The following is a 12,500-nucleotide window of genomic DNA, read 5'->3' as shown; positions in this document are numbered from 1 at the left end:
TCGGCTCTTGTGCCGAATTATAATTTTATGAGAAGACTCCTAGACGTATCTGGAGTTTAAACAATTGTGGTGTAACGCGTTTATACCCTTTCCTCGTATCTTTACAAGTCTCAACGAGTTTGTGACTGTTTTTGATACCACGTGGCGGACGAGTCCGCCATTTTGTAGTGCAATAAGCTTGACGTTTTCTTTATCCATCTTAATTTCTTCAGACGATGTCTGAGGAGTCTCAGAAAATTGCAAATTCTGGAGGTACTTCGCCCGTGGACTTCAAGGCGATGTTTGCCGAACTTTTAGATGATGCCAAAAGAGACATTTTGGCTCACGTGCAAGACTCTATCGAGAAGGTTTATGCCGATTTTGAAGATTATGAGACCGTACCTGAGACCGGTGAGGCGAGCACTGAGTGTTCGGATACAGCTGTTGCAACGACTGTTGCAACTAAAATAAATGATTTTATCCAGCCAAAAACCTCAGACCATGCTGAAGGCTCGGATGGCGGCTCCTTTAAATCACTCGCTGATGAATTTAGCGTTCTAGAGAAAACTTCACCTGCCATAGATGCAAATTTGGCAGAAATAGTGGAGAGTCTGCTTACAGAGAAGCTCACCAAAGAAAAGTTGGCCGATGTATAGAACAAGTACCTTAGACCTGAAAACTGCACTAATTTGGTTGCACCCAAGATAAACAAGCAAATTTGGCAACAATTACGACAGGAGACCAGAAACAATGATTCAGCTTTCCAGAAGGCACAGTCTTTGCTGTTGTTTGGTTTATATGCTGTACTTCAGCTGTGCAACAGTGCAAATGGGGATCAGAGGAATGTTTTGACCCATACAGCAGTCCTGCTGTTGTCAGCAAACAGAGAGCTTAATCTGAAACGAAGAGATCTCATTCGTCCTGACCTGAACAAGCAATATGCTCCTTTATGCAACCTTTATGTGTCAACATTCTTGTTTGGAGATGACCTAAACAAAGAAGTGGAAGAGTTAACAAAGTAACAAAAGCTCAGCAATAAAGTGACTCCTATGAGTCGCATGGAACCTTACAAAGTCCCCGCCTTTAGAGGTGTTCGTGGTCGTGGCCGCTTCGGTCAGAGTACTGGCAGGGGAAGAGCATCCTCTAATTCTTTTTTAGGTCAAGGCCGGGGCCATGCTTGGCCCCAGCAGAATCCCAGGTCCTCGGCAACCAAGACCCAGCAGGATCACTAGCTGAGGTAAGTCAGACGACTTTTGCTACTACTATTATTGTAAATCAAATTCCTTTTAAGGCAGGAGGGCTGCGAGACTGTCTTCATGTATGGAAGACTATCACATCAGATCCTTTTATCTTGGATGCAGTTACTCACTGTCATATTGAATTTGACCGGGAACTTGGAGTATGTACTAGGGTTGCTAGGCCTTTTTGTTCCTTTACTGAAATTGAGCGGACTATCATTGACAATGAAGTAGAAAAATTCCTTCTTAAAGGGATAATAAGGCTATCATCACATGAGGATGGCCAGGTGATATCTCCAATTTTTACAAGGCCTAAGAAAGATGGGTCTCACAGGGTTATATTTAACCTAAAGAAACTGAATGAGTCAGTGACATACCATCATTTTAAAATGGACACGTTAGAGACAGCTATTAGACTCATGAGGCCTGGGTGTTACATGACATCTACAGATCTGAAGGATGCATATTACTCTATCCCTATTGCAGAAGAACATCAGAAATATTTAAAATTTATTTGGAGGGGTCAATTATATGCTTTCACTAGCCTGCCTATGGGATTGACTAGTAGCCCTAGGATTTTTACTAAAGTTTTAAAACCGGTCTTTAGCTACTTGAGAAGTCAGTTTGGCCACACCTGTCTGGGCTATATTGATGACTCTTTCTATCTGGAAGATAGTTATACAGAGGGTGAAGAAGCCACATTACGTGCTATACAACTTTTTGTCAGTCTGGGTTTTAAAATCCATCCAGAAAAGTCAGTTATCATACCAACACAGATCTTAGAGTTTTTAGGGTTCATTTTGAACTCTATTCTCATGTTGGCTACTTTGACTAACAAGAAAGCTGTTAAAATTTTGCAGTCGTGTCAAACGTTCTCTCTTCCAAATAAACGGTTTACTATTCGTGAAGTTGCATCTTTTCTTGGGACCCTTGTCTCCAGCTTTCCAGGCGTAGAGTTTGGCCCTTTACATTATCGCCACATTGAGGTTGCCAAAGAAGCAAATTTGAAATTGAACCAGGGGAATTTTGATTCATTCATGATCTTGTCTCATGACAGTTTGGAAGAGATTCACTGGTGGTCTGCAAATATTCTGACAGCATCAAGAAGAATTTTTCATATTAGTCCTGATGTAGTTGTTTACACTGATGCATCCCAAATGGGTTGGGGTGCTCACATCAAACCTGGGAATAACAGTAGTGGCATCTGGTCTAAGTCAGAGTCATCCGGGCACATAAATTACCTGGAATTATTAGCAGTTAAGCTTGCTCTGTCTTCCCTACTTGATGCCAGGAACAACAGTCATGTGCGGGTTATGTCTGATAACAACACTGTTGTGTCTTACATTAATTCTATGGGAGGTTGTAGATCTTTAGAATGTAACTCCTTTAATTGCTAAGGATATTTGGGATTGGGCTATTGACAAAGATATCTGGTTATCAGCAGCCCATATTCCCGGATCAAGCAATATTGACGCTGATCAGTTATCTCGGAATTTGAATTTGGATCTGGAATGGATGCTTTCCGCTCCAATTTTTCAGAGGATAGTAGCTTTATTTGGCAAACCAGATATAGATCTATTTTCTAGTAGACTTAATGCTCAGGTTAAGGATTATGTTTCCTGGAAACCACATCCGATGGCAAAGTTTGTGGATGCTTTTACCATTGATTGGTCACAATTTTCTTCTATGCTTATCCTCCATTTTGCCTTGTTTCAAGGTGTGTACAGAAAATAATTCACGACCAGGCATCAGGAATTCTAGTAATTCCCTTGTGGACAACTCAGCCTTATTTTACGGCTGTACTGAGCCTACTAACAGAAACGCCACAGCATTTCCTTGTTTGCCGTTACCTTAGAGGGGTGTTCAACAAGCTCAAGCCTGTGCCGAAGTATAACAACATCTGGTCCGTGAATAATGTCCTTGATTACTTGAGTTTATTTTGGCCCCTGCACGAGATCAATTTGAAGGAACTCACCCTGAAATTAGTCATGTTGATTGCCTTAGCTACGGGGCAGAGGTGTCAGGCTTTGACCTTTTTGGATACATCAGAGCAATATATGCAGAAGAATGATACATGTTTTAATTTTGCCTTAACTGAACACATTAAGCAGGACAAACCTGGCAAAGTGTTTGGCAATGTACGCCTTTACAAGTATCCAGTAAGGGAACTGTGTGTTTATGAAACATTAGATTATTACCTACAGGCTACTGAAAAGCTGAGGAATTCTTCAAAATTGCTTGTTTTGTACATTAAGCCCTATAAGGCAGTAACCTCGTCTACTATTGGACGCTGGATCAAAACTTTGTTGGGACAAGCAGGGGTTTGGTACACAAATATTTTCTGGTGATAGCACTAGGTGTGCTTCAACGAGTAAAGCTCTTATGTCAGTTTCCACTGATGTGATTCTAGCTACAGCCGGTTGGACTGAGGAGTCCACATTTCGGAAGTTTTACAACAAGCCGGTTGCTGTAACAAACCAGATGAGTTTGGCAGTTCTCACTTAGGTTAATGCCTTGTACAACAAAATTGTATTGCAAAGTAGTGTACAATTAAAGTCGGCGTGTGAAGTTGTTTGGGTGTTTTCTCATTTTGTGCTCACTGCGTTAAAGTCTCATGGTAACCCGGATGTACGTAATGATTTGGTAGAATTGAAAATTAAACAAGACTTACCTGTAAGTTGAAGTTTGATGATAACTCTGCCAAATCATTAGTAGTACAGTAGGGTTAACATGCCCATAGCACCCATATGTTCACACCCACCCCTTACGTCGTTTCGGCTGCGTTTTAGTGATCACAAAATTCTTTTAAGACTGACCTGCGGCGGTGCGTGCGCATCTCATGTTAACCCTACTGTACTACTAATGATTTGGCAGAATTATCATCAAACTTCAACTTACAGGTAAGTCTTGTTTAATTTTCAAATAAAGGTACTGAGGTTTTGTTATTCGCGGCCTTCCTGATTAGGAACAAATTTCGGGCTAATCTTCACTGTAATAACCTGTGAAGCTCACGGATGACGTAGCGCAAAGGAAAAGGAAAGCGCAAAAAGACATCAGACGATAACCTAACCCTAACACGAGCTGACAAAAGAAAGAAAAAGTTTCACAGGTTTTACACCGAGGTAAACCCAAAATTCGGGTAACAAATTACTTCTTAAAAGCCCACCTTCAACCGACAGGCTTTTCGACCATTTGTTTTTCTTATGGAAATTGGCATTGCTTTTCACAACGATCTGATTCGATGAATTTCAGCTTTGGTTGGATTTTCATATACGAAAATTGTTCCACCTCGCGCAAAGCCTGTCGGGTTGAAAGTGAACCCTTAATTTTGGAGCAAAATTTCAGCGTTGATTTATAATTTCCCTTGCCTTTGGACAAAACAAGCATGAAATTATTCCCTAATTTCACTCTTAATTCACTATTTAATTGCTCATACTAATAATATACATGAAAAAAAAAAATCGATTCTGATTGGCTAAGAGCAGTGCAGTTCAAGTGTAACACCAATGGAAAAAGTGTAACATAAGTGCCGATTAAACGTCGAGATTCGGGATTATGATTGGCTAATAATCAATAGGATTTGTTAAGAACCAATCAAAAACAAAAAACAAAACAAAAAAAAAAACAAGAGGCTTAATGAGCAAAAACAATATGTTTCTGCACGCCCTACACGTGCATTTCAAATCATTTTGGAGGAAAAAGAACCTGGTGTGCTGCACGTGCGACACACAATTTAACTCTGCATAACAACAAGGTAGGTATTATCTTCAAGCCTCGATAAAATCCGTGCTAAACGTGCAGCACAGTTATTCATACTCTTTTATCTAATTATATCATTGGTTTGTGGCGTTGTTGTTGCCGCCGCCGCCGTAGTCATTTCTTAAACTCCCCAGTCCCTAGTCCTTGTTGACGTAAAATGGCCAGAGTTGCCTTGCAAACGGCGGCTGCGTCCACAGTACGAGCGGCAGTCAAAACTTAACCGTCCTACCAAAACTACACGACAGTAGACTTTTTCTTCAATGTTAGCCATATTAAGGCAATGCTGAAGTTGCCTTGGCCTAACCGATATTAAAAGGGCGGCCGAGAATGTTGTCTCATAGGTTTAAAAAAGTGAGTTATCCGCTGAGATTTCGCAATCTGAACAGTTCTTGTATGAGAATAAGTACTCATGTGGATGTTTATGATCCCTCAGAAGACGACTGCAGGCTTTTTGTAGCAAAACTCCGATGACATATGTTTTTGTTAGCTTCTTGCCGCCATATTTGTGCCCCTCAGAGGGACACAAACATAGCGTCTCCATACAAAGCCATCATGCTTTTCACGACTTGACTTCAAAAGGTAAAAGAACCTCTTAAGGTTAGTTAAATGTCCAATTGTAAACCTTATAGCTTTGATAAGGAGCGAGTTATTAGACATCAAAAACTGATAAAATCTTGGGTGGCAAAAGCGCTAATGATCTCATATATTCTTTGCAAAATTTCGAATTTTCAAAGCATCGGTGCTCAGAGATTATCTGGTAAATTGCGCCCACAGTTTTAGAGATAGCTCAACATTATGCAATGCACTTTTTATATTCAGTACTGATTTCTTGGCTGATAGATTGGAAAATGATGGACCTATGCTAATGAGGCAAAAAAAGTAAACAAAGATTCCTCAATAGCTCTGTACTCTAGCACCATGTACGCTCCTTTTACTCACAAGATCTTAGCAAAACCAAGGATGTTTACTGCTTTCAGTTGACATGCAAAAAGTTGTACTTGGCCCAGCGGAGGAGGATATTCTAGGGCATTGTCTTCTTAGGATGGAGATAGGAAGATATTGGGTCTTTCTGTAGGCACCGGAAAGTATTGCGTATGGGATAAGTCTTTATTTGGAGTTGCTTTGTTTTCTGTCTTTTGTTTCTTTTGTTTTACGTAATTTCTGCTCCGGTACCTGCAGAGGCTGCCAAGATATTGCTGGTAGGAAGATCCAAGCACCATGTAGGTTAATTAATATTAATAACTGCTACGAGCCTAGAAGGCCCATCAGGCTGGCGCTTATCTCCGGTTTCTGTAGCATGAAGCGATTAGGAGTATTTCTACTCCCCCTTGGATTGGATGCCAGTCCATCGCAGGGTTACCCCCAGCATTAGATTCGCCGGTACCAATTTATACACCTGGGTGGAGAAAGGCACCGTGAGAGTAAAGTGTCTTGCCCAAGAACACAACACAATGTCCATGGCCAGGACCCGAACCCGGACCACTCGATCCGGAGTTAAGCGCACTAACGTACCATGAGGCCACCGCGCCTCCCACCACCATGTAGGTTACTTTTACTCAAAAGATCTTCTAAGGCACTAAGGACAAGAAAACCAAACAAGCGGGAGCCAGGGCGTTCAGCAACTTTGTTTTGCTATTTGCAACCGTATTTCTTGCATGTAAACCAGGGGAAGAATATTTTCGTTCTCTACAATCTTCCTAGCCGTGCAAGGATCCTCCCTCCAGATAAACAGTCCCTTATTATTTACACAAATATTAGTTCATTAGTTCAAATGCTCATTTCTTACAAACTGTGTAAATTTATCTTCTTCTATTTATATTCTTGAATTGGTTTAAATATTCTGTGCATGGTATAAATACTTGAAAATGAACTCAGTTCTAAGTGGGCATCATAAGGATTAAATACCAACAGATTGTTTTTCGGTTTAAAAGAGTAATTATCGTCGAATTGCAAAATGTATACATGAAAAAACAAAACAAACAAAAAAATCAGTTCTGATTGGCTAAAAAAGAGTAAAGCTCTCGTGTAACACGACTTTCCAAATTTACAGTTGAATGACTCTTGACAAACGTTGAAATATGTTTCAACCAATCACTTGAATCTCTTCGTAAAAAAATTAAGGTCGCTCAAACCCGTTTCAACACTTGAAAGAAACGTTCTTATTAGAAGGATTGACACTACAACACTTTATCACTTAACAGCAATGTTATCAAACACCAATTATTGCTGAAACAGATTTGGTTATCTTTGTAACCTAAAAAATTACCGTGGCAACAGGAAAGCCCTGCAAGTTTTGGCTTTAGCTGCTCATATCTCAAAAGCGAACTCGGTGACCCCAATTTTTTATTTCTGAAATATAATCAGCGTGACAGAATGAAATTTTCTGTAAAGTTTAAAACAACCCCCTGAAGCGGATTCAGCCTTAAATAATTGAAAATTTAAGGTAGCTCTCAATCCGCTCGACAGCATTTTTTTTAACTTTGCAGAGAATTTTATCTTGGCCTGCTGATCACTTCTGTTCAATAAAAAAATTTGGGTCACTGAGTTCGTTTTTCAGATTTGAGCAACTAAATCCAAAATATAGGGTGTCTTAACAATACTTTCCTGTTGCCATGATAACTTGTTACGTCACAATAATAACTGCATCTTGTTCAGCAATAATTGATGTTTCACGTGGTACCACAACATTGCTTTTACGTGATCAAGTGTTGTAGTTGTGTCAATCCTTCTAATAACAAGGTCTCGTGTAAGTGTTGAAACTGGTTTGAGCCACCTTAAGAAGTGCAGTCCAAAGTTCACATGATTTCTCGTGTAATTTGGTTTAATTAAAACCCATAAGGGTTGAAACGTGTAATGGCCCCTTGTGTGCTGGGAAACAAGCTTCTGAACATTCAATTTGCTAAGTACCATATTTGGAGCAACAAGAGCGAGGGGTTTCCAAATATGGTACCAATCAGTTCAGTTCGCAATGAATATTCGCCTGTGAGCGCGCGTTACACGTTTCAACCGTTATGGGTTTCTGGTTTAATTAAAACTGGCACTAATTGGTTATACCAAATCGCTCTCGAAATCATATGATTACCTCTACAAGCAGTAAAGTAAATTGTGTCGTGATGAAATTAATTAGAGCTTCAGACATATATTACTTTGTCTACAATCTCGAGAATATAGTCAAACAAGTTTTAAACGAAAACCAAGAACAATACTGATTAGGAGTGATTGCCCACTCCTGAATGCTTGGCAACTGCTTCTCTACAATCATGTTTTATTTACTCAAAACAGGAGCCCATGACTGGGAACGTACAACTTCACTGTATTTGTGAAACGGCGTTTTCACAAACCGAGTTTGGATTGATTTTCCCGCAAAACCAGACCTATCCGGCTAATTATCACAAGTCTTGCATGAGAAAGTATTCCCCCTGCGATTGAGAATGAATGGCCTCTCGTGCAAGTCTTATTTAAGAACTCGTCTAAAAATAGGTAGTATTGGAGATGTAGGCTCCTGATTATGGGCTACTACTCAAAAACAAAACTATTTTGACTCTTCCGGGTGAACTGTTTACACAGTGAGGAATACACTTTTTCAATGAAATGAATCTATTCAGTTTTCCGCTATTCACGTAATATACCCGGCTTTTGTGTTCTTTCTGATTTTCCATTCTTGTCTTAGACTATTGTACCTTTTAAAATATAAAAATTAAAAGCCAGAGTTTGATGTCATAGTGGCCAACTAACTTGGCTTAGCTTCCACAATTCGATAAGTGGTTAAGAAAGCCTTGCAACAAAGTCGATAAAATTGTAGTCGCTTACGACGAAGGAAAACGCATGATAATTTGTGTAATCGTCCGGATTGTTCAAGACTTGTTTCTTTGATTCAAAGTATACCATTTGAGCGCCATCTTGGGTTACATTATAAATTAGCATGGTTTGACGTCATCTTGACTAATTTTGAAACGTGCAGCTTGTCAAAAAAAACTCACTGAATTAGCCTTTGCTTGTAGTTTTCCGTGGATTGTGCTCGGAAAAGCAAATCCCGCGGGATTTTTCACCGCGAGGTAGACCCTTGGGTCTAGATCTACTCCCCCACCATCCCCCTTTCGAGGAGTCGCAGGCCCTGGGAGGGTGGTAGAGGCTCGTTTAGGCTCATTTATCTAATTAGCAACGTAAAATTGACTTGAACAGAAATCATGTAAGACTTGTTTGGGACTCTGGTATCGAGAATGTCACGTTGATGAATGTTGAAAAATACATTGAAAAATACATGTCATCACGGAAGAGTGTTGTTGGCAAGTGAGCCTCCCTCTTCTCTGCTGGGAGCGCCTGAACCGTTCTTTCGACTGTCAACATCATCAATAAAATGACATTTAGGACATCTTGTAGCGGAGAACAGCCTTAGTGATCTGAATGTCTGACGAACAAAACGAGATAATTGTAGGTAAGTACAGGAATAAATGAACTCTGACAGGAATGAATGAGCTTGGTGTAATAGACATACTGCATAATGGTGACGTTGTAATTAAATGATTCTGTAAAGTAACACCATGGAAAACACAACGCCCGAAAAATAAATAAAATAAAACGAGGTGCCTTTAAATAACACAGCTCATGATAAGTCGTAGGGTATAAAGAAATAAAACTTACGATAAAGAAAGCCACAATAGTACCAAGGCTCAGGCCAACCATAACATCGCCCCAGTGATGCCAGTAATCAAATATCCGTGATAATGCACACAGTACTCCCAGTGAAATAAATGCTACTTGAATTAATGGCTTGACCAAATTGCTTCGTTTGGCTGGCATTGACGATTCCAGGTATACCTACAAGTAGAACCGAAATCACGTCCATTAAAAGGCAGACAGCCGGATATAGAAAATCTACTTGATGTTAAAAGCAGGTAAATATACATTCTTCTTACATGGGCACCCAACGAGAATATAGTTCAAAACCACTTAAACATAGCATTGTTAAACGTATTTTGGTATTTAAAAGGTAGATATAGGCATATCTTTATCCCCTAAATTTTTTTCATCTGTTCGGATTTCCTAGCTTAAAGTCTAGTGATTCGAAAATTATAGTTATCAAAAGTTACCTTTTCGAAAATTTCAGCCAGAAAAAAGGCTCCCGAAAATTCTAGGTGACCTTTTTAGGGTAAAAACCCTTTAAAATGGGCAATTATACCTTTTTGTAGATGTTCGAAGATCCTAGGACAGGCAGGCAAGCAAGAAATTTTACAACAAATGTCCCGAAAATTCTAGATCTCAAATCGTCCTCCGAACAGATATTTTCCGAGAATTGACGTTGGGTACCCCTGTTCTTATACCGAGAAATATCTTCCTGTTGAATTTAGGGCTACTGCCTGGTTGAGATGCTTGTGGTTAAAGAAAAAAAAACTCATCTTAATTTTTTGCAAGACTCTAATTTCAACTATGCGTTAACAAAATCGGCCCTCACCCCAGTCATAATTTTATGGAGCCGCTACTACGTTAATATTTTTCTGTTTCCTTTCTGCTAACAAACTGAAGGAAAGTTCATCACTTAAAATGAGGCTTACGAGTGCTTTTCAAGGTCGTTTGTGCAATGGTCATCTAGAGTTCAATAAGTCTTTGCAGATCTTGTACGTTTCTTAGTACGCCTAACTTTCGATTTTCCATGATGCGAGAACTAGGTCAGATGATTTTTCTAATTTTCAACTCTATGCACATTTAACCCGGGGGGTTACTCCCTTATAAGGGCTTAATGGGGACGTGCGGCCAGCCAGGGTATGTTTTTCGGGATTTTTGTCTTGAACAGGGTATCGAATTTATCATTTTTTGTCTTAATCAGGGTATCGATTTATCAATTTTTGTCTTAAACTGGGTTAAACGTCTTAAACAGGGTATCAAAAATCGGAATTCTGTCTTAAAATGGGTAGGGAAATCAGCGATATTTGTCTTAAACAGGGTCAGGGTATGAGGGGCCGCGCCGCACCTCCCCAACCAGGGATACATCGAGTACCCCCCCCCCCCCCCCCCGGGACATTTAATAGGGAGCTTAAGGTTTTACAACGGCGACCGCAACAACAACGGCGCAAAACAATGATATAATTGGTTAAAACAGCATAAATAATCGTGCAGCACGTGCAGCACGGATTTTAGAACGGATTCTTGCGGTACTCTGCATAAGAACGACGTGAAATTACCAAATTTGAGATTTTGACGACAACGTGAGCAAGTAACAGAGAATCTTTCATTCTCTATTTTCACTTTGTCACTGCTCGTATCAATTTATTTTTACGATACTTGGCCCAAATTGTAAGCATTGAACGAGATAGAATAACCGCGAAAGTATTATGATAAAGCAAAGTGATATTTTGAGGTGACGTTTTAGTTGAAGTCGCCGTCGTAGATCTTAAGGTCCCTAATATGATGGAGCGGGGATAGCACAGTGGTGAGAGCACTCGCCTCTCCCAACAATGTGGCCTGGGTTCCATTAACGGGCTCAGCGTCATGAGTGGGTTGAGTTTGTTGGCGCTCATAAAAACCACAATTTCCTCGATTGTAATTGCTTAAAAAGAAACTGTATTTTCTTCTAATTCACTTGCCAAGTTGTTATCGAACACTTCAATAAGCCAATCACATTCAAAGTTGTAGTGTAAATCTACCAATCACATTCAAAATTGTAGTTTAAATCAACCAATCACAACCTTTCTTTTCAATCACCATAGAAAAAAATTCAGTCTTTTAATGCAAATTTTCCCTTTCATAACTTAGATCTTATTCCTTTATCGGTAATTGTAATTTTTATGATTAATTGGCAAGAGGACTTTGTGTCGTCCAATTCGGTCTCTAATCATACTCGTGATAAACAAATCTGACCCCCGCTGCTCGGTAGTCCGATTTTAGGCAACTTTACACACTTAAATGATAACAGTTGAACGTTTCAGAAACTCATACTTACTGCTACAAAAACCATGGAATATGCTGAGAACGAAGCATGTGCAGACGGAAATGAGGTCCTAAATTAATAAATATATTAAAACAATTAATAAATGTGTCTTGCAAGAGATTCCTCTTGGTTGATTAGTATAGTTTGAAGAAATTCAATAACATTTAAAAAGAAGTTGATACTATAATTGTAACCTTTGAACGGAATTCCTTGTGGGAATATTCAAGAGTTCTTTACCCTTCTGTAAGAATCTGGTATCAGCTTTGTCCCCAACGGCGTCAGAAAAGTATCTTTTTTTTAAACCAAATTTTGCGGGAAAATAGAGAATAGACCAAATTAGCTAACTCAATGTTGTACCCAATTCCAATCTCCAGGAGTCTTTGTGCATTGTATTTGCATAATAATTAATATTAAATCGGTTTGGTTTGAAAGGTCAGGTCCTCGCATGGTTGAAATCGCTTCTGGAATACCGAACACAAGTAATAATGGTTGACGGTGTCAAGTCTGCTAAAAAAAACATCATATGCGGAGTGGCTCAAGGGTCCGTACTTGGCCCAATGCTGTATGTGTGGTACACTGCGCCAGTTGCCGATTTTATC

The 12,500-nt window shown here is 39.6% G+C and overlaps 2 protein-coding genes across 2 annotated transcripts in view; one reads left to right on the top strand and one right to left on the bottom strand.

Moving 5' to 3' along the window:
• Positions 1-4,075, top strand: part of LOC137973605 (uncharacterized) — a 4,229-nt gene extending 154 nt beyond the window's left edge. The window contains exons 2-3 of the mRNA XM_068820449.1: positions 213-1,216; positions 2,935-4,075. Of these exons, the coding sequence (XP_068676550.1) occupies positions 216-635 (420 nt within the window). The 5' untranslated portion in view covers positions 213-215 and the 3' untranslated portion in view covers positions 636-1,216; positions 2,935-4,075. The remainder of the gene's footprint in view (positions 1-212; positions 1,217-2,934) is intronic.
• A 4,146-nt stretch (positions 4,076-8,221) lies between these two features.
• Positions 8,222-12,500, bottom strand: part of LOC137973110 (phospholipid phosphatase 1-like) — an 11,907-nt gene continuing 7,628 nt past the window's right edge. The window contains exons 4-6 of the mRNA XM_068819850.1: positions 11,914-11,971; positions 9,618-9,794; positions 8,222-9,384 (exon numbers count right to left, since the gene is read on the bottom strand). Coding sequence (XP_068675951.1) covers positions 9,244-9,384; positions 9,618-9,794; positions 11,914-11,971 — 376 coding nt within the window. The 3' untranslated portion in view covers positions 8,222-9,243. The remainder of the gene's footprint in view (positions 9,385-9,617; positions 9,795-11,913; positions 11,972-12,500) is intronic.

The sequence above is a fragment of the Montipora foliosa genome, chromosome 10 (genome assembly GCF_036669935.1).
Source record: "Montipora foliosa isolate CH-2021 chromosome 10, ASM3666993v2, whole genome shotgun sequence".
Lineage (NCBI taxonomy): Eukaryota > Metazoa > Cnidaria > Anthozoa > Scleractinia > Acroporidae > Montipora > Montipora foliosa.
Note: the sequence above shows the minus strand (reverse complement) of the source record. Positions and strands in the feature narration are given on the sequence as shown.